At 42.3% G+C, this 22,849-nt stretch overlaps 1 protein-coding gene across 3 annotated transcripts in view; it reads right to left on the minus strand.

The window, feature by feature from the left end:
- Nucleotides 1-7,584: 7,584 nt before the first annotated feature.
- Nucleotides 7,585-22,849, minus strand: part of grik1a (glutamate receptor, ionotropic, kainate 1a) — a 121,313-nt gene continuing 106,048 nt past the window's right edge. Inside the window, exons 15-17 of one of the 3 annotated variants that reach the window (XM_064971325.1) lie at nucleotides 16,249-16,474; nucleotides 15,144-15,394; nucleotides 7,585-7,738 (exon numbers count right to left, since the gene is read on the minus strand). In XM_064971325.1, coding sequence (XP_064827397.1) covers nucleotides 7,586-7,738; nucleotides 15,144-15,394; nucleotides 16,249-16,474 — 630 coding nt within the window. In that variant the 3' untranslated portion in view covers nucleotide 7,585. The other 2 variants (XM_064971326.1, XM_064971327.1) reach the window with 2 other exon arrangements.

Genomic DNA, 22,849 nt, shown 5'->3' on the forward strand with positions numbered 1-22,849 from the left:
CATATAGACGACATCACCATAGAGTCATATAGACGACATCACCATAGAGTCATGTAGACGACATCACCATAGTCATATAGACGACGTCACCATAGAGTCATATAGACGACATCACCATAGAGTCATATAGACGACATCACCATAGAGTCATATAGACGACATCACCATAGAGTCATATAGACGACATCACCATAGTCATATAGACGACATCACCATATAGACGACATCACCATAGAGTCATATAGACGACATCACCATAGAGTCATATAGAAGACATCACCATAGTCATATAGAAGACATCACCATAGTCATATAGACGACATCACCATAGTCATATAGACGACATCACCATATAGACGACATCACCATAGAGTCATATAGACGACATAACCATAGTCATATAGACGACATCACCATAGAGTCATATAGACGACATCACCATATAGACGACATCACCATAGAGTCATATAGATGACATCACCATAGAGTCATATAGACGACATCACCATAGAGTCATATAGACGACATCACCATAGAGTCATATAGACGACATCACCATAGAGTCATATAGACGACATCACCATAGAGTCATATAGATGACATCACCATAGAGTCATATAGATGACATCACCATAGTCAATAACCAGAATGAATGCTGACTGAATCAGTTTGTTTTCTGCTTTTTAATGAAAAGACATGTCTTGTTCCGATAGAAGAAGACTATTTTAGTTCTTAATTTCTTAACTAACTCATCAATATGCTTTTTTGAAAGATCGTTTTTTTTTTGTCAATCCAGACGCCCAGGTATTTATAAGCGGGGGGACACGGTCAAAGAGGGCACCATCCAAAGTATGTATGAATAAATCATCAGATACATCCTTATGTGATTTGGAAAATAACAAACTTCGTTTTTACCTGCATTAAGTACTGATTTCAATTCAACAAAGGCTTTCTGCAGGACAATAAAGGCAGGTTGATTCTCTGACAGAGCCTGTTCAGCTGTTGGGGCAACAGCATACACCACAGTGTCATCTGAATACAGGTGAAAGTTATTATTTATTTTACAGATACACCATTATTATTAATGTAAATAGTGAAAAGAACTGGACCAAGAATGAATCCCTGTGGGACACCCTTTTTTTATGTACAGAAAACCTGATTCAATAACATCAGTAAATTCACACTGTTCAGTCCTTTAAATAACATTCCAGCCAACGACAGTACAGCAACCTGGTTCAGACCAATTGATGAAAGCCTCTGAATGAGTAATGTGTGATCCACAGTGTTGAAGGCTTTAGACAAGTCAATAAAAAGGGCCACACAGTGTTTATTCCTCTTATCCATACAATTTAACAACATTGTTCAAAACCAACGAAGTAGCAGAGATGGTGCTATGAACTGGTCTGAAACCTTACTGGTGTAACATTTAGAATAAATGTCTTGGTTAAAAAAGGATCTTAGTTGATTATTTACCATGGAATTTAAGATTTTAACGAGGCAAAAGAGTTTGTAAATGGGGCGATACGTATTTAGGTCGCACGGGTCACCAACTTTGTAAAGGGGGAGTCTATGGGCCTCTTTCCAGACCCTGGGGATAGTACCAGGGGGAGTCTATGGGCCTCTTTCCAGACCCTGGGGATAGTACCAGGGGGAGTCTATGGGCCTCTTTCCAGACCCTGGGGATAGTACCAGGGGGAGTCTATGTGCCTCTTTCCAGACCCTGGGGATAGTACCAGGGGGAGTCTATGGGCCTCTTTCCAGACCCTGGGGAGGGTACTAGGGGGCGTATATGGGCCTCTTTCCAGACCCTGGGGAAGGTACCAGGGGGCGTATATGGGCCTCTTTCCAGACCCTGGGGAAGGTACCAGGGGGCGTATATGGGCCTCTTTCCAGACCCTGGGGAAGGTACCAGGGGGCGTATATGGGCCTCTTTCCAGACCCTGGGGAAGGTACCAGGGGGCGTATATGGGCCTCCTTCCAGACCCTGGGGAAGGTACTAGGGGGCGTATATGGGCCTCTTTCCAGACCCTGGGGAAGGTACCAGGGGGCGTATATGGGCCTCTTTCCAGACCCAGAAATAATTCTAAGGTTATATATATATATACAGTGGGGCAAAAAAGTATTTAGTCAGCCACCAATTGTGCAAGTTCTCCCACTTAAAAAGATGAGAGGCCTGTAATTTTCATGATAGGTACACTTCAACTACGACAGACAAAATGAGAAGAAAAAAATCCGGAAAATCACTTTGTAGGATTTTTAATTAATTTTAATTAATTTGCAAATTATGGTGGAAAATAAGTATTTGGTCATCTACAAACAAGCAAGATTTCTAGCTTGATTTCTAGCAAGATCTCACAGACCTGTAACCTCTTCTTTAAGAGGCTCCTCTGCCCTCCACTCATTACCTGTATTAATGGCACCTCTTTGAACTTGTTATCAGTATAAAAGACACCTGTCCACAACCTCAAACAGTCACACTCCAAACTCCACTATGGCCAAGACCAAAGAGCTGTCAAAGGACACCAGAAACAAAATTGTAGACCTGCACCAGGCTGGGAAGACAGAATCTGCAATAGGTAAGCAGCTTGGTTTGAAGAAATCAACTGTGGGAGCAATTATTAGGAAATGGAAGACATACAAGACCACTTATAATCTCCCTCGATCTGGGGCTCCACGCAAGATCTCACCCCGTGGGGTCAAAATGATCACAAGAACGGTGAGCAAAAATCCCAGAACCACACGGGGGGACCTAGTGAATGACCTGCAGAGAGCTGGGACCAAAGTAACAAAGCCTACCATCAGTAACACACTACGCCGCCAGGGACTCAAATCCTGCAGTGCCAGACGTGTCCCCCTGCTTAAGCCAGTACATGTCCAGGCCCGTCTGAAGTTTGCTAGAGAGCATTTGGATGATCCAGAAGAAGATTGGGAGAATGTCATATGGTCAGATGAAACCAAAATAGAACCTTTTGGTAAAAACTCAACTCATCGTGTTTGGAGGACAAAGAATGCTGAGTTGCATCCAAAGAACACCATACCTACTGTGGGGGGTGGAAACATCATGCGTTGGGGCTGTTTTTCTGCAAAGGGACCAGGACGACTGATCCGTGTAAAGGAAAGAATGAATGGGGCCATGTATCGTGAGATTTTGAGTGAAAACCTCCTTCCATCAGCAAGGGCATTGAAGATGAAATGTGGCTGGGTCTTTCAGCATGACAATGATCCCAAACACACCGCCCGGGCAACGAAGGAGTGGCTTCGTAAGAAGCATTTCAAGGTCCTGGAGTGGCCTAGCCAGTCTCCAGATCTCAACCCCATAGAAAATCTTTGGAGGGAGTTGAAAGTCCGTGTTGCCTAGCAACAGCCCCAAAACATCACTGCTCTAGAGGAGATCTGCATGGAGGAATGGGTCAAAATACCAGCAACAGTGTGTGAAAACCTTGTGAAGACTTACAGAAAACGTTTGACGTTTGTCATTGCCAACAAAGGGTATATAACAAAGTATTGAGATAAACTTTTGTTATTGACCAAATACTTGTTTTCTACCATAATTTGCAAATAAATTCATAAAAAAATTCTACAATGTGATTTTCTGGATTTTTTTTCTCATTTTGTCTGTCATAGTTGAAGTGTACCTATGATGAAAATAACAGGCCTCTCTCATCTTTTTAAGTGGGAGAACTTGCACAATTGGTGGCTGACTAAATACTTTTGACTGTTGACTGATTGACTGATCAGGGTCAATTAAACCGCCATTTATTTCAAATAAAAAGCCTGCAGAGATAAAATGCCGATTTAAAAACATGACTTATCTTATTTATCTCAGTAATTATCTGAGACAAGTCTGACAACTTGCCTCGGCCAGGGAAGGAGAGGAATTTTTCATGCTTCGATGCATTAAAGGCCCAGATTACAACTCGTGCTAATGCTCACATTATTTTTTACCTTGAATTTAAGCATGAGCATCAAATCAAATAGCAATGGTATATTCACCCCACTATTTATTTAAGGTGGACCTCAAATAAGGGAAGGTGTGTCTACAAATACACCATATTCTGACCTTGACTTAATTCCCAGATAATGACACCACCTTAACGTGTGAAGAAGCCGCGAATAAGATCAAGCCGCTCTACCAGTTACAGGTGGAAAAAGGATCTACTTTCATTTTTTTCCCGTGTGATAGAAATGACCCAGTTGAATGGAGAAGGGGATTGTAAATACACATAGTAATTGTTGATCCCTGGAGACGAATGGAAGCAAACTGAAAGTCATATCAACATGAAATGTTTCGCACAGTAAGATATATCAATAACCTGGGTCGTTATTCAGAATTCTTAATTTGTGGGTCTTCAATTTGCATGGATGAAATTTGGAGACCCAAGTAAAAGGTTTCTTTAGGGCTAAACCCTGCCAAATTGATGTATGCAATTTTTTCTCCATTTTGTTTTACGATTTGTATCATGTTAAATATTAGCCACTCTCGGGTGACAACGGCAGTCAGTAATACCCACATACAGAGCCTCCAGGAAGTATTCCTACCCCTTGAGTTATTCCACATTTTGTCGTGTTACCTGAATTCAAAATGGATAAAATATAAAACAAGTTTCTACACACAATACACCATAATCACAAAAGTGAAAACCTGTTTTGCGAAATTTATGGAAAATGAAATACAGAAATATCCAATTAATAGAAATATTCACACTCTTGAGTCAAAACGGATGTGACTACAGCTGTGAGTCTTTCTGGCTGAGTCTCTGAGAACTTTCCACACCTGGATTGGGCAACATTTGCCCATTTATTCTTTAGAAAATTCTTCAAGCTCTGTCACAATTGGTTGTTGATCATTGCTAGGCAACCATTTTCAGGTCTTGCCATAGATTTTCATGTAGATTTAAGTCAAAACTGTAACTTGGCTACTCAGGAACATTCAGTGTCTTCTTGGTAAGCAACTCCAGTGTTGGTTTGGTCTTGTGTTTTATGTTATTGTCCTGCTGAAAGGTGAATTAATCTCCCAGTGTCTGGTGGAAAGCAGACTGAACCAGGTTTTCCTCTAGGATTTTGTCTGTGCTTAGCTCCCTTCCATTTATTGTTTTACCCTGAAAAACTCCCCAGTTGTTAATGATTACAAGAATACCCATAACATGATGCAGCCACTACTATGCTTGAACATATTGAGAGTGGTACTCATCACTGTGCTGTATTGGATTTGCCCCAAACATAACACTTTGTATTCAGGACAAAACGTGAATTGCTTTGCCAAATGTTTTGCAGTATTACTTTAGTACCTTGTTGCAAACAGAGAATGCATGTTTTGGAATATTATTTTTCTGTACAGGCTTCCTTCTTTTCACTCTGTCATTTATTTTAGTATTGTGTAGAATGTTTTACTCCTGAATTTATTTAGGCCATAACAAAAGGGTTGAATACTTATTGACTCAAGACATTTCTGCTTTTCATTTTTTAATTAATAAATAAACATTTTTGAAAAACATTATTCCACTTTGACATTAGTCCAGTGACCCCACAAATCTCAAATTTAATCTATTTTAAATTCAAGCTGTAACAGAACAAAATGTGAACAAAGTCAAGGCGAAGATGCTGTAATCTGCAATATCCAATGTCCTTATCCGAGATCGAGCCATTTTGCCAAGTCTATGTGAGAACCAAAACATCCGGACTCATGTCCCATCTTTGACATCAAACGTTTCTACCCTGGTATTTAACAGTCCAAGCCCTCTATGCCATTTGAAAACATCGGTGGTGTCCATATGTATGGTATTTGAAATAATAGCACTGGGTCGAGTTTACCACAGCGGGCTTCCCAATTGGGCTAACAGTAACAGAACTAACAGATTACATTCACTTTATGGCCACAACATTAATACACACAACACCCCTTGGGAATATGGTTATCTGTAGTAGTACGATGATAAAGCTGTGAAATAGTGGCAATGGGAAGAACAACCTGGGCCAAGGTTGGGCTGTATATGAGTCAATGTTTTACAAGAGCCTCCTCGATGATGGCTGAGAACTCTTGCTCGCACGGGTAAAACTGAGACCTCTCCCGGAAGTTGTCCAAATTGTCAATGACCTTCAAATTCATGGACGAACAGTGGAATTTAAGCCAACAGTGTAGTCAAGAGGAGATGACTAAAGCGATCCCGTGTTCTATTGTTGGCAAAGGCCCGGAAATGAGAACCTGTATGTCTGTCTTGTTTAGCCCCCAGGGGAAATTTAGTAACCCATGACCAGACTGAGAGGAGATTGCACTTTGTGCTGAGGTAAGGTTGGGGGGACGACGGGGGGGGGTTCAAGGTACCTTGTTTGGAGGGGGGCTCAGAGCTGTAAAATGATTTGTTAATTTTACCTTTATTTAACCAGGCGAGTCAGTTAAGAACAAATTCTTATTTTCAATGACGGCCTGGGAACAGTAGGTTAACTGCCTGTTCAGGGGCAGAACGACAGATTTGTACCTTGTCAGCTCGGGGGTTTGAACTCGCAACCTTCCGGTTACTAGTCCAACGCTCTAACCACTGGGCTACCCTGCCGCCCCAGGGTAAGGGAAAGTGGTCCAAGGTAGTATCCTCAGTAGCAGAGGAGTCCAATCTCATAGAGCATCCTGGATTATCCCATCTTGTCATTTACAATTGTTGCATCAAAGACAACATTGCAGTCTGGAAGTCTCCTTAGCCAGAGTGAAACATTCTTTCAGGACTTTGTTTCTTCTCTAGTAGTTCAATGATCTGGTCTTTTGAGGCAAAATAGCTGTTTACACTTTTTCACAAAATGTATAAACCAGTCAAGCACTGTATCGCCACTCCAAACTGTCAGATTCCTACTTCCTGGTTGACGAACAATACACCCTCGATGTTCATTTCCTGGTTGACGAACAATACATCCTCAATGTTCATTTCCTGGTTGACGAACAATACACCCTCAATGCTCATTTCCTGGTTGATGAACAATACATCCTCAATGCTCATTTCCTGGTTGACGAACAATACACCCTCGATGTTCATTTCCTGGTTGATGAACAATACATGCTCAATGTTAATTTCCTGGTTGATGAACAATACATGCTCAATGTTCATTTCCTGGTTGACGAACAATACATCCTCAATGTTCATTTCCTGGTTGACGAACAATACATGCTCAATGTTCATTTCCTGGTTGACGAACAATACATCCTCAATGTTCATTTCCTGGTTGACGAACAATACATCCTCAATGTTCATTTCCTGGTCGACGAACAATACATCCTCAATGTTCATTTCCTGGTCGACGAACAATACATCCTCAATGTTCATTTCCTGGTTGACGAACAATACATCCTCAATGTTCATTTCCTGGTTGACGAACAATACATCCTCAATGTTCATTTCCTTGTTGGCGAACAATACATCCTCAATGCTTATTTGCTCTTATGTATATACACAAAAAAACAAAAGAGAGAGAGAGAAACAAACAACATCCAGTCCAATATATACAAACAAACATATTTTGGGAGGGAGGGGGGTGTCCAATAAGAGTCTGTTACAACAAGAGTTTTCCTCAGTTCATTAAAGCATAGGCGGGGTTGTCCCTACGCCATAGTCTCTTTCCTCAGGATGCGTTTGGGGTGACAGAGGACGCTGGCCAATCCAGATCGTCCCCGGGGTCGTGACCTTCGCCTGATGGTTTTGTGACAGCGCAGGGAGATACCCAGCTCCTCCATGACAGAGCTAAAAGAGACACACTGCCCACCAAGAGAATTACATTTAGCCACCGCTAATGTTAATTAGCTCAGTATACCGGCTTTAGAATAGTCTCTAACAGACGCTAGGCTAATGGTGGCGCTTAGTCATGACAGTACATTAAGAGACACACTGCCCACCAAGAGAATTAAATTTAGCCACCACTAATGCTAATTAGGCTACTCAGCATACCAGCTTTAGCATAGAGTCGCTAACAGACGCTATGCTAATGGTTGCGCTGAGACATATTGGGGTGATAAAAGAGACACATCTGAATGAAACACAAGTGCTACAATAGGCAACATCCTCATGTAGTTACAGTGAATAGCTAGGCTAATTGTACAAGGCTAACCATGGCCCTGGAGTCACTCATAAAGCTCAGGAATTGGGCTACCCTAAGTCCTATCGTTAGCAATGAGGCTAACAATGAACCTATGGAACTGGGCTACCATTAGCAATAAGGCTAACAATAGCTCCAGAGAGCTGTATCAGTGTTACTAATCAGAGCATGACTCCAGGGTTGTAGGTTAGAGTTCGAATCAAATTATAATATTGATATTGGCAGTAATTGTGAGTAAAAAAAAAAATCTATCATATAACTATTATTTTCCTTACAAAATCCAATTACTTTTTTTCTGGCAATAGGACAGTACCTGCCGAATTAATTATAAAGTATTTGTTAATTAGTAAAAAACTGTTAACAAAGAAACGCTGGAGGCTTTGGAAATTAATTGACTCAAATATTACATGACTATGGATGTATCCCAATTAGCACTCTCCTCCGTATATACTTCTTTTGACCCAAACCCTATGGGCCCCTAGTCAACAGGAGTTCCCTATGAAGGCAATAGGATGCCAATTGAGACGAGGCATATAAAATCACATTCATTTTGATTGAACTTTTTCTCTGATATGGCGGACAGAACTTCTCAGTATGATATCTCTCTGCAGTAATGTTCCGCTTTAAACCTCTTGTCGGTATAAACAGGGTCGTATCACTCTCCATTCCCTCTGTTGCTTGGCATGAGACGCCCATATTTACTTACCATAATGCTAACGGGGCTGAGGAAGAGGAGGAGGAAGAGAAGGAAAAGGAAAAGGAGGAGGGAGACCCAGCAGGAGATCTATGGGTGGGGAACTCTAGGGGCAGTAATTTAATTTTTAATTTCATCATAGGTTAACGATTTAATTTGATTGCTTTTCTGATATCCGTGACAATGTTGCCTGCTGCTAGCAAGGCATAATGCTATGCTAGGCTATTATAAACTTACACAAATGCTTGTCTAGTGTTGGCTGTAAAGCATATTTTGAAAACCTGAGATGACAGGGTGATTAACAAATCAAATCAAATTTTATTTGTCACATACACATGGTTAGCAGATGTTAATTCGAGTGTAGCGAAATGCTTGTGCTTCTAGTTCCGACAATGCAGTAATAACCAACAAGTAATCTAACTAACAAAAGGCTAAGCTGTGTCTCAATATATTTCATTTGTGATTTTCATGAATAGGAATATTTTCTAGGGATATTTATGTCCCCTGGGTTATGCTAATTCGTTTCAGGCGATGATTACGCCCCCGGATTCGGGATGGGTAGTATCAAGAGGTTTTAAACTCCATCCAACCAATCAAATGACAGCAAATAGTGTTTAGACTGAACAGGTTATGTATGGGCCTGTACTATATTACATATATATATATATATATATATATATATATATAATTTCTGTGGCCGTAATATTGTCGTCTGTATGTTTTTTTAAATTAATTTGATCTTGCCTAGAGGAAGAATAAGGAGGTAGCCTCGTCATTTTAAACTTGAACTTTAAATCTTTTTTTTCTCACAACTTTTATGCAATTACATTTGATTTAGCGTCACACACAAAAAAACATTTTAAAAACTAAGCTTATGTGATTATATTTCAACTTTATGTCACACAGTGTAATAATCCTCCAGCCTGGTGTAGTTAGCCTGTTCTCAGTGTGTGTGTGTGTGTGTGTGTGTGTGTGTGTGTAGTTAGCCTGTTCTCAGTGTGTGTGTGTAGCTAGCCTGTTCTCAGTGTGTGTGTGTGTGTGTGTGTGTGTGTGTGTGTAGTAAGCCTGTTCTCAGTGTGTGTGTGTAGTAAGCCTGTTCTCAGTGTGTGTGTGTAGTAAGCCTGTTCTCAGTGTGTGTGTGTAGTTAGCCTGTTCTCAGTGTGTATGTAGTTAGCCTGTTCTCAGTGTGTATGTAGTTAGCCTGTTCTCAGTGTGTGTGTGTGTAGTTAGCCTGTTCTCAGTGTGTGTGTGTAGTTAGCCTGTTCTCCGTGTGTGTGTGTGTGTGTGTAGTTAGCCTGTTCTCAGTGTGTGTGTGTGTGTAGTTAGCCTGTTCTCAGTGTGTGTGTGTGTGTAGTTAGCCTGTTCTCAGTGTGCGTGTGTGTGTAGTTAGCCTGTTCTCAGTGTGTGTGTGTGTGTGTGTGTGTAGTTAGCCTGTTCTCAGTGTGCGTGTGTGTGTAGTTAGCCTAACCTCCACACACAGCTCAGCTCAGCTTAACAAGGTTGCCTCGTTGAGGTAAAAAACTATTTTAAGAGAGACCTGGGACCATATGTGACTCTATGTGAGTCTAACATACTGCAGGAGATGGGATTGGATCTCTCCACTATGGCTGAGTGGCTCTGTCCTGTGGGGAGTGAAGACCCCTTAGTGTCTGAAAACGGTTCCCTATTCATTTAACAGACTCTCTGATCCAGAGTCACTTACAGTAGTGAGTCATTTAACAGACTCTCTGATCCAGAGTCACTTACAGTAGTGAGTCATTTAACAGACTCTCTGATCCAGAGTCACTTACAGTAGTGAGTCATTTAACATACTCTCTGATCCAGAGTCACTTACAGTAGTGAGTCATTTAACAGACTGATCCAGAGTCACTTACAGTAGTGAGTCATTTAACAGACTCTCTGATCCAGAGTCACTTACAGTAGTGAGTCATTTAACAGACTCTCTGATCCAGAGTCACTTACAGTAGTGAGTCATTTAACAGACTCTCTGATCCAGAGTCACTTACAGTAGTGAGTCATTTAACAGACTCTCTGATCCAGAGTCACTTACAGTAGTGAGTCAGTTAACAGACTCTCTGATCCAGAGTCACTTACAGTAGTGAGTCATTTAACAGACTCTCTGATCCAGAGTCACTTACAGTAGTGAGTCAGTTAACAGACTCTCTGATCCAGAGTCACTTACAGTAGTGAGTCAGTTAACAGACTCTCTGATCCAGAGTCCCTTACAGTAGTGAGTCATTTAACAGACTCTCTGATCCAGAGTCACTTACAGTAGTGAGTCATTTAACAGACTCTCTGATCCAGAGTCACTTACAGTAGTGAGTGTATATTTTTTGTACTGGTCCCCTGTGGGAATCGGACCCACAACTCTGGTGTAGCTAACATGAATGTCGGCAATGCTTTGTGAGTTTAACATAAGACATGGATGGATCTTTCTACGCTGGCTCAGTAGCTCTGCCCTGTGGGCAGTGAAGTGGCACGTAGGAGGTCTTTGTTGTTGTTGATTTGGATAGTGTTGTTTTCTAAACTGGGGTTAACACCCACTGTACGACGCCATCAGTTTTCGTTTTCTTACTTATTGCAAATATATATTTTAAAGCCCAGTTGACACTAGGTGACGTTAACCCTTTTGTTCACCCATGGTTCTGAACCAACAAAGCTGATGGAGGCCAGAAAACTATCGGACCAGTACCAGAGTTGGTAATCATGTTGTTGCTGGCATACCATGTCATTGCTAACTGCTAACTATGCTATTGACAACCAGTGTATTGCATACCAGGTTATTGCTAACCGCTAACTATGCTATTGATAACCAGGCTATTGCTAACTGCTAACTATGCTATTGACAACCATGTTATTGCTAACCGCTAACTATGCTATTGATAACCCGGTTATTGCTAACAGCTAACTATGCTATTGACAACCATGTTATTGCTAACCGCTAACTATGCTATTGATAACCAGTGTATTGCTTACCATGTCATTGCTAACTGCTAACTATGCTATTGGCAACCATGTTATTGCTAACCGCTGACTACGCTATTGATAACCAGGTTATTGCTAACTATGCTATTGATAACCATGTTATTGCTAACCACTAACCAGGCTATTGATAACCAGTTTATTGCTAACTGCTAACTATGCTAGTGATAACCAGTTTATTGCTAACTGCTAACTATGCTATTGATAACCAGTTTATTGCTAACTGCTAACTATGTTATTGATAACCAGTTTATTGCTAACTGCTACCTATGCTATTGATAACCAGTTTATTGCTAACTGCTAACTATGTTATTGATAACCAGTTTATTGCTAACTGCTACCTATGCTATTGATAACCAGGTTATTGCTAACTGCTAACTATGCTATTGATAACCAGTTTATTGCTAACTGTTAACTATGTTATTGATAACCAGTTTATTGCTAACAGCTAACTATGCTATTGATAACCAGGTTATTTCTTATCATGTTATTGCTAACCATTTTAGAGATCAGTCAAATGTTACTAGCCACAGATACATTGAGTTGAAACAATGTCTAAAGCCCTAAATTGATGTAAGTATGAGTTGATACAATATAGTGGGGAGAACAAGTATTAGATACACTGCCGATTTTGCAGGTTTTCCTACTTACAAAGCATGTAGAGGTCTGTCATTTTTTTAAATCATAGGTACACATCAACAGTGAGAGACGGAATCGAAAACAAAAATCCAGAAAATCACATTGTATGATTTTTTTAAAGTAATTAAATTAGCATTTTATTTATTAGGAGAATTTACTAATGACTAATTTATAGGTCTAAAGATTTAATGAAAACAGCCCTCCTCCCCCGAATTGATAAGAAACAAAGAATCTGCTTGGGAATCCATAATAATGATAATATGGTTTGTTGCTAAGGAACTGACTAAGGGGACTGAGAGAAACCCGACTACAGGACTCTGGGAGAAGCAGTATGAGGTCCGAGGACAGAGACTACCTGAGGTTGAGGTCAGAGGTTACAAGAGGTTGAAGGTTATAGGAAATAGCTGGGAGGGGGGGGGGAGCGTAAACGGATGAAATACTCAAACAGGGGAACTAAGAAACCAGGACTTGACAATAGGTCGTAGGTCACGAACAGACAGACAGTGGGACGGACGTGTGTTACAAACCTAAACTTCTAGCGTGTGTGTGGCGGAGGCTAGCCTGGGCAGGGCTGGGGGGGTTGGGGAGGCTACTCTATGTCATCATCGTCCCCCAGCAGCCGACCACTCTCCAGGTCAGTGGACAGAGAGGTGGCAGAGGAGGAGGAGGCGCTGTCACGGCGCTGGAACTGGCGGGACTGAACCCCGTAGAAGAAACAAAAGGCCTGATGGGTTTTAGGTGGGTTTGGGCAAGCATGATGGGTTACAGGTGGGTTAGGGCAAGCATGATTGGTTATAGGTGGGTTTGGGCAAGCATGATTGGTTATAGGTGGGTTTGGGCAAGCATGATTGGTTATAGGTGGGTTAGGGTTTGGGCAAGCATGATTGGTTATAGGTGGGTTAGGGCAAGCATGATTGGTTATAGGTGGGTTAGGGCAAGCATGATTGGTTATAGGTGGGTTAGGGCAAGCATGATTGGTTATAGGTGGGTTAGGGCAAGCATGATTGGTTATATGTGGGTTAGGGCAAGCATGATTGGTTATAGGTGGGTTAGGGCAAGCATGATTGGTTATAGGTGGGTTAGGGCAAGCATGATTGGTTATAGGTGGGTTAGGGCAAGCATGATTGGTTATAGGTGGGTTAGGGCAAGCATGATTGGTTATAGGTGGGTTAGGGCAAGCATGATTGGTTATAGGTGGGTTAGGGCAAGCATGATTGGTTATAGGTGGGTTAGGGCAAGCATGATTGGTTATAGGTGGGTTAGGGCAAGCATGATGGGTTACAGGTGGGTTAGGGCAAGCATGATGGGTTACAGGTGGGTTAGGGCAAGCATGATTGGTTATAGGTGGGTTAGGGCAAGCATGATTGGTTATAGGTGGGTTAGGGCAAGCATGATTGGTTATAGGTGGGTTAGGGCAAGCATGATTGGTTATAGGTGGGTTAGGGCAAGCATGATTGGTTATAGGTGGGTTAGGGCAAGCATGATTGGTTATAGGTGGGTTAGGGCAAGCATGATTGGTTATAGGTGGGTTAGGGCAAGCATGATTGGTTATAGGTGGGTTAGGGCAAGCATGATTGGTTATAGGTGGGTTAGGGTTAGGGCAAGCATGATTGGTTATAGGTGGGTTAGGGCAGGCATGATTGGTTATAGGTGGGTTAGGGCAAGCATGATGGGTTATAGGTGGGTTAGGGCAAGCATGATGGGTTATACAGTAGGTGGGTTAGGGCAGGCATGATTGGTTATACAGTAGGTGGGTTATGGCAAGCATGATGGGTTATAGGTGGGTTAGGGTTAGGGCAAGCATGATGGGTTATAGGTGGGTTAGGGTTAGGGCAAGCATGATTGGTTACAGGTGGGTTAGGGCAAGCATGATTGGTTATAGGTGGGTTAGGGCAAGCATGATTGGTTATAGGTGGGTTAGGGCAAGCATGATTGGTTATAGGTGGGTTAGGGCAAGCATGATTGGTTATAGGTGGGTTAGGGCAAGCATGATTGGTTATAGGTGGGTTAGGGTTAGGGCAAGCATGATTGGTTATAGGTGGGTTAGGGCAGGCATGATTGGTTATAGGTGGGTTAGGGCAGGCATGATTGGTTATAGGTGGGTTAGGGCAAGCATGATGGGTTATAGGTGGGTTAGGGCAAGCATGATGGGTTATACAGTAGGTGGGTTAGGGCAGGCATGATTGGTTATACAGTAGATGGGTTAGGGCAGGCATGATGGGTTTTAGGTTGGGCGGATGGGGGACAGGCATATTGGGAATAGAGATGGAAAACAAACAGAAATAACAAAAAGGGGAAATTAGAAAATTAGACATGCACAGTCCCTATGGGACCCTATTCCCTATATCGTGCACTACTTTAGAATAGGGTGCCATAGGGCTCTGGTCTAAAGTCGTGCACTATATAGGGAATAGGGTGCCATATAAGATGAAGTTAGTCAAATTCGTAACTGAAAGCAGAAGTCTTGATTACTTAATAACTATGTTTATGTTGATGCTGTAATACCCGTGTCTATCAGGGTTGACGTTAAAGCAACGCTCCTCCTTATATTCAATAATGTTACCTGTTGAGAAAACATACCTGCAACAATAACAGTTGTTCATGTATCTGATATCTATAGAACCCAAAGCGCTTCTCCTCCCCTCCACCTCCTCTGCATGCTGCAGTAACACATCCAGTCCAGTTGGAGGCGCTCCTCTCTCCTCCAGATCCATAACTCAAGTCAGCAGAGAAATAGTTCCTCTTCACTCACCTCCTCTATGTCAGAGTTCTTCCTGGCCTTGTAGATGAACTCTCCGATGGCTACGAACACGGACAGGACGAGTCCAGCCGCCAGGACGATAAAGATGCCACCGATGTTCTCCACGCCCAACGCGCTGGCTTCTTTGTTGTCCTCCTCAGGACAACCGTTTCCTCTCCACCACTTCTCCTTCATCATGTGAAGCTTCCCTTCTTCCTGGAGCTGCAGGATGGCGATGGTCACCTTGTCTCTGTAAGGGGAGCCTGGGGTATGACAGGACAAGAGAGAAGGAAGTTGAGAGGAGGATATAAGGCCCTCTATTATTCTACACAAGGTTGCGGTCTTCAAACACAGACATTTTTTTTCTTCTTCAGTTCTACATATGGAAGAAGAACAAGAAGAAGAAGAACAATAAGATGTAGAAGAAGAAGTAGAAGAAGAAGAACAAGAAGTAGAACAACAACAAGAAGAAGAAGAACAAGAAGTAGAAGAAGAAGTAGAAGAAGAAGAACAAGAAGTAGAAGAAGAACAAGAAGTAGAAGAAGAACAAGAAGTAGAAGAAGAACAAGAAGAAGAAGAACAAGAAGAAAAAGAACAAGAAGAAAAAGAACAAGAAGAAGAAGAAGTAGAAGAAGAAGAAGAAGTAGAAGAAGAAGTAGAAGGAGAAGAAGAAGTAGAAGGAGAAGAAGTAGAAGAAGAACGAGAAGTAGAAGAAGAACAAGAAGTAGAAGAAGAAGAAGAAGTAGAAGAAGTAGAAGAAGAAGAAGTAGAAGTACAAGAAGTAGAAGAAGAACAAGAAGTAGAAGAACAAGAAGAAAAAGAACAAGAAGAAAAAGAACAAGAAGAAAAAGAACAAGAAGAAAAAGAACAAGAAGAAAAAGAACAAGAAGAAGAAGAAGAAGAACAAGAACAAGAAGAACAATAAGAAAAAGAACAAGAAAAAGAACAAGAAGAAAAAGAACAAGAAGAAAAAGAACAAGAAGAAAAAGAACAAGAAGAAGAACAAGAAGAAGAAGAAGAAGAAGAACAAGAAGAACAATAAGAAGAACAAGAAGAAGAAGAACAAGAAGAACAAGAAGAAGAAGAACAACAATAAGAAGTAGAAGACGACTCTTACCTATGGGAGTGCCCACTCCGTAGCCCTTGGAGTCTATGAGTCCTCCGATCTGCGTGAGGTTACAGTTTCTCTGACTGATGTACTCTATGCTGGTGGACTCCATCAACATAGCGTAGTCTGTGGTCAGCACCCTGGTGATCCCCTCTCTGTTGTTCTTCACCAGAGCTGTGTTCTTCCTGCTGCTCATAAACGCCCACATCTTCTCATAGGTGGAGATCTTGGATTTCTAAATGGACAACAACAACAAGGCCTCTTCTCATTGGTGGAGATCTTAGATTTCTAAATGGACAACGACAACAAGGCCTCTTCTCATTGGTGGAGATCTTAGATTTCTAATGGTCAACAACAACAAGGCATCTTCTCATTGGTGGAGATCTTGTATTTCTAATGGACAACAACAACAAGGCATCTTCTCATAGGTGGAGATCTTGGATTTCTAAATGGACAACAACAACAAGGCCTCTTCTCATTGGTGGAGATCTTAGATTTCTAATGGTCAACAACAACAAGGCATCTTCTCATTGGTGGAGATCTTGTATTTATAATGGACAACAACAACAAGGCATCTTCTCATTGGTGGAGATCTTATATTTCTAATGGACAACAACAACAAGGCCTCTTCTCATTGGTGGAGATCTTAGATTTCTAATACATTACCGTTCAAAAGTTTGGGGTCACCTAGAAATGTCCTTGTTTTTGAAAGAAAAGCACATTTTTGGTCCATTAAAATAACATCAAATTTATCAGAAATACAGTGTAGACATTGTTAGTGTTGTAAATGACTATTGTAGCTGGAAACGGCAGATTTTTAATGGAATAATTACATAATGCAATTTTCTAAAAAACTTTTCTTTCAAAAATAAGAACAAGGACATTTCTAAGTGACCCCAAACTTTTGAACGGTAGTGTGAGCATATGCAATGTGTATAAAACAATTATTACTATGCATTGTGACCTGATCAATAAACACTGAAGCTTTTGTGTCAGAACTATTAAAGGACAGGAAGACACAATTTCCATCTATTTGTTTATGTTCAGTTTCATCCTTATAGATAATAAATAAACATAATAAATATCAAGCTTGTTGTGTCTGATAGTAACTCCCTGCCTCTGTGAGTCCCAGGGTGGCTGAGGTCCTGTTGATTGTGTCTGTGTATGTCCTTCCCTCTGTGTGTGTGTGTGTGTGTATGTCCTGTGTCTATATCTGTGTGTGTGTGTCCCTCCCAGTGAAAGGAAACAGGACAGCTGTGTACTAAATCTCCCGCTGTTTCAATTTGTTGTGTCCCTCCCACAGCTCTGTTCCCTCCCATCCATGGAGGAGTAATCAGACGCTGCAATCTGAGGGATAAAGCCCCAACCGGATCAACCCTGTTGGGCCACACACCGCCATGGGGTGGAGGGTTGGAGGAGCCTCACAGGTTATCTAACACTCATACACACACACACACACACACTGTACAGTACAATGACGCACACAAAGCTAAGCACAATGTTTTATGGGTCTTGCTATACAGAGTGTACAAAACATTAAGAACAGCTGCTCTTTCCATGACAGACTGACCAGGTGAATCCAGGTGAAAGATACGATCCCTTGTGGATGTCATCTGTTAAATCCACTTCAAATCAGTGTAGATGAAGGGGAGGAGACAGGTTAAAGAAGGATTTTTTTTGACAATTGAGACATGGATTGTGTGTGTGCCATTCAGAGGGTGAATGGGCAAGACAACAACTTTAAGTGCCTTTGAGTGGGGTAGGGTAAGGGGTGCCAGGCGCACCGGTTTGTGTCAAGAACTGCAACGCTGCTGGGTTTTTTCACGCTCAACAGTTTCCCGTGTGTGTATCAAGAACGGTCCACCACCCAAAGGACATCCAGCCAACTTGACACAACTGTGGGAAGCATTGGAGTCAACATGGGCCAGGATCCCTGTGGAACACTTTCAACACCTTGTAGAGTCAACATGGACCAGCATCCCTGTGGAACACTTTCAACACCTTGTAGAGTCAACATGGACCAGCATCCCTGTGGAACACTTTCAACACCTTGTAGAGTCAACATGGACCAACATCCCTGTGGAACACTTTCAACACCTTGTAGAGTCAACATGGGCCAGCATCCCTGTGGAACACTTTCAACACCTTGTAGAGTCAACATGGACCAACATCCCTGTGGAACGCTTTCAACACCTTGTAGAGTCAACATGGGCCAGCATCCCTGTGGAACACTTTCAACACCTTGTAGAGTCAACATGGACCAGCATCCCTGTGGAACGCTTTAGACACCTTGTAGAGTCAACGTGGGCCAGCATCCCTGTGGAACGCTTTCAACACCTTGTAGAGTCAACATGGACCAGCATCCCTGTGGAACACTTTCAACACCTTGTAGAGTCAACATGGACCAGCATCCCTGTGGAACACTTTCAACACCTTGTAGAGTCAACATGGACCAACATCCCTGTGGAACACTTTAGACACCTTGTAGAGTCAACATGGACCAACATCCCTGTGGAACACTTTCAACACCTTGTAGAGTCAACGTGGACCAGCATCCCTGTGGAACGCTTTGGAAACCTTGTAGAGTCAACATGGACCAGCATCCCTGTGGAACACTTTCAACACCTTGTAGAGTCAACATGGACCAACATCCCTGTGGAACACTTTCAACACCTTGTAGAGTCCACATGGACCAACATCCCTGTGGAACACTTTAGACACCTTGTAGAGTCAACGTGGACCAGCATCCCTGTGGAACACTTTCAACACCTTGTAGAGTCAACATGGACCAACATCCCTGTGGAACACTTTAGACACCTTGTAGAGTCAACATGGACCAACATCCCTGTGGAACACTTTCAACACCTTGTAGAGTCAACGTGGACCAGCATCCCTGTGGAACGCTTTGGAAACCTTGTAGAGTCAACATGGACCAGCATCCCTGTGGAACACTTTCAACACCTTGTAGAGTCAACATGGGCCAACATCCCTGTGGAACACTTTCAACACCTTGTAGAGTCAACATGGGCCAACATCCCTGTGGAACACTTTCAACACCTTGTAGAGTCAACATGGGCCAACATCCCTGTGGAACACTTTCAACACCTTGTAGAGTCAACATGGGCCAACATCCCTGTGGAACACTTTCAACACCTTGTAGAGTCAACATGGACCAGCATCCCCGTGGAACACTTTCAACACCTTGTAGAGTCAACATGGACCAGCATCCCTGTGGAACGCTTTCAACACCTTGTAGAGTCAACATGGACCAGCATCCCTGTGGAACACTTTCAACACCTTGTAGAGTCAACATGGAACCAGCATCCCTGTGGAACACTTTCAACACCTTGTAGAGTCAACATGGACCAGCATCCCTGTGGAACACTTTCAACACCTTGTAGAGTCAACATGGAACCAGCATCCCCGTGGAACACTTTCAACACCTTGTAGAGTCAACATGGACCAGCATCCCTGTGGAACGCTTTCAACACCTTGTAGAGTCAACATGGACCAGCATCCCTGTGGAACACTTTCAACACCTTGTAGAGTCAACATGGAACCAGCATCCCTGTGGAACACTTTCAACACCTTGTAGAGTCAACATGGGCCAGCATCCCTGTGGAACGCTTTCAACACCTTGTAGAGTCAACATGGACCAGCATCCCTGTGGAACGCTTTCAACACCTTGTAGAGTCAACATGGACCAGCATCCCTGTGGAACGCTTTCAACACCTTGTAGAGTCAACATGGACCAGCATCCCTGTGGAACACTTTCAACACCTTGTAGAGTCAACATGGAACCAGCATCCCTGTGGAACACTTTCAACACCTTGTAGAGTCAACATGGGCCAGCATCCCTGTGGAACGCTTTCAACACCTTGTAGAGTCAACGTGGACCAACATCCCTGTGGAACACTTCCTGTTGAGAGTCCATGCCCCGACCAATTGAGTCTGTTCTGAAGGCCAAAGTGCAACTCAACATTAGTTAGTGTGTCCGTAATGTTTTGTACACTCGGTGTATGTTGTTGTTTTAAGTAACAATAAGGAAAGCAACAGGATGGTCCATCACCCAAAGGACATCCAACCAACTTGTCACAACTGTGGGAAGCATTGGAGTCAACATGGGCCAGCATCCCTGTGGAACGCTTTGCAAAACCTTGTAGAGTCCATGTCCCGACGAATAGAGTCTGTTCTGAGGGCTAAAGGGGGTGGTGGGGGGGTGTATGAGAGGTGCAACTCAATATTAGGATGGTGTTCTTAATGTTTGGTATACTCACTGTATACCGGAATAAGGTTGCTAGATCGAATGTTGCTAGATCGAATCCCCGAGCTGACAAAGGTAAAACAATCTGTCGTTCTGCCCCCTGAACGAGGCAGTTAACCCACTGTTCCCCTGAACAAGGCAGTTAGCCCACTGTTCCCCTGAACGAGGCAGTTAGCCCACTGTTCCCCTGAACAAGGCAGTTAACCCACTGTTCCCCTGAACAAGGCAGTTAACCCTGTTAGAGCCGATTTGGACATATTTGCGTAAAAGACTGAACATATGGAGCTCCATGTATATTTGTGTAAATATATTAAATATTAATGTAAATGATGAAATATTAGGTACGTACCATTATGATTTATATTTACCTGATTTGAGATATATTCATTTGTTGTTTGTGTAACTCAGTTTTTGTCCCCCCCTCTTGCCTATTCATTGTATTGTGGTAAGTGTGTTAGGATAAAGGCAGGAAGTTGGGCCTTCGGGAGGGGGAGTCCTTGCTAGATGCGGGAGCGGTATAGTTTTTTGACCATACATCCATACATACAAACATACATACATCCATACATACAAACAGGTCATAATATGTATTTTCCATATCAAGTATTCTCTGCTTTAAGTTGATTGGAGAATAATTTATTTGTTAGACATAAGAAGAATAAACATTTTTGTTGCACCATATCCCTGGATGTCATCGAATGTTTGGCCGTTTGGGAAACCTTGAGTGTGGACTGTATGCGTACCAAACAACCCCGCTTCAGGCTTGGGCAGTGGCTATGGTAAAGGCGAAAGGAAGCCACTACATTCAAGTCAAAAAACTCCGTGAAGGATTACTATCGGAAGGAAATCTCCGGTTCGGACACACGCTGGATATTGTTGTATTTGTAATTGCATTCGGATCGCAAGGACAGCTCGCTTGGAAGGATTTGAACTCCTAGAATTCGCCAGCCGTGAGTAACCACTGCGAATGAATGAGCTGCCCTGTTCAATGCGATCGTTTGATCATGCATATTATGGAAGCGCAAACGTGCTTTTAATTGGAATGTTTGATCAACTTGGGAATGGAATTCAAAACACAGCGTTGTGAAAACAATTAAGAAGTTTAAGTTTGGGTAACACTGAGATCCTACGCACAATGTAGGTTAATCTTATGTCTAATATTTGGCCTCACGTGTAAATGCAATGCAACGAATGCAATCTAAGGATCTAAAGCCAACTGTGTGTTTAAACTTCATTAAAGGGACAACTGATAATGGGATGAAATGTTTAAAACGCATATAAAATGCCGAACTTGCACATGTGCAATTCAAAATGGGTCAATATGCTGAAATGGAGGACTGTTTTAAAGCATTAAAGGAGGTCTAAAGGGGCATTACGTTTAACAATCAAAAACCAACAACTGTGTCATTGTAAATTGAGTGAACTAAAAGTGAATGATGGAGGATGAAATCCCAAATAAGACTCCACTGGAGAGGGCAGAGGAGCATCTAAATTCACTCTATGCAGCCCGGAGAGGCAAACTTGGAGTGTGTACACGTAAAATGAATGAAATAAAAGCCCTTCTTGTTGATGGAGGAAACATTGAAACTGTGGATGAGAGTCTTGAAGCATTTCATGCTGTTCTCAATGACTTTAAGAATGCTCATGATTCTGTGCTAGAGCTGGTCACAGAGGAGGAACACGAACAGGAGAGCATTAACTATTATCAACCAAGAATGAGAACTTATGAACATTTCCTGAAAGAGGTGGAAATATGGAAAAAAGCTGAAATTGAGCCACAAACGCTCATTGAACCACATGACAGCATTTCCAATGTGTCAAAAACATCAAGTAAAACAAAGTATTCTAAGACTGCTTCCTCAGTGTCCTCTGCACGCCTAAAAGCTGAAGCAGAACGAGCAGCTCTACTAGCTCGCCAAGCATCATTACAGGACAAGCATGCATTGGAACTGGAGAAAGCTCAACTGGAACAACAGAAAGCTCAACTGAATGTTAGGATGGAAAAAATGGCACTGGAAACGGACATAGCAGCATATAATGCCAAACTGAAGGTCCTGGAGAGTGACTCAACTTCTCAATCCCATGTTGTGGCAGCCCATTTTCTAAGCCAAGAAGATGGAATGAACTCTTACTTTGAGAACCAGGAACCCGAGGTCTATAAGGAACCTGAACCATCACCTGTTGAGTTTGCTGCATTAGGTGCAGTTCCAAAGACCCCGCTACAAAGAGTTTTACAACCGACCACAAAGCCATCAAAACCTATTCAGAAAACAGCCATAAACCACACCCTTCAGCAGCCAACATCAAGGTCTAGCAATCAACACGGAATCAACACTGCGGGTATCA

The sequence above is a fragment of the Oncorhynchus masou genome, chromosome 8 (genome assembly GCF_036934945.1).
Source record: "Oncorhynchus masou masou isolate Uvic2021 chromosome 8, UVic_Omas_1.1, whole genome shotgun sequence".
NCBI classification, from domain to species: domain Eukaryota; kingdom Metazoa; phylum Chordata; class Actinopteri; order Salmoniformes; family Salmonidae; genus Oncorhynchus; species Oncorhynchus masou.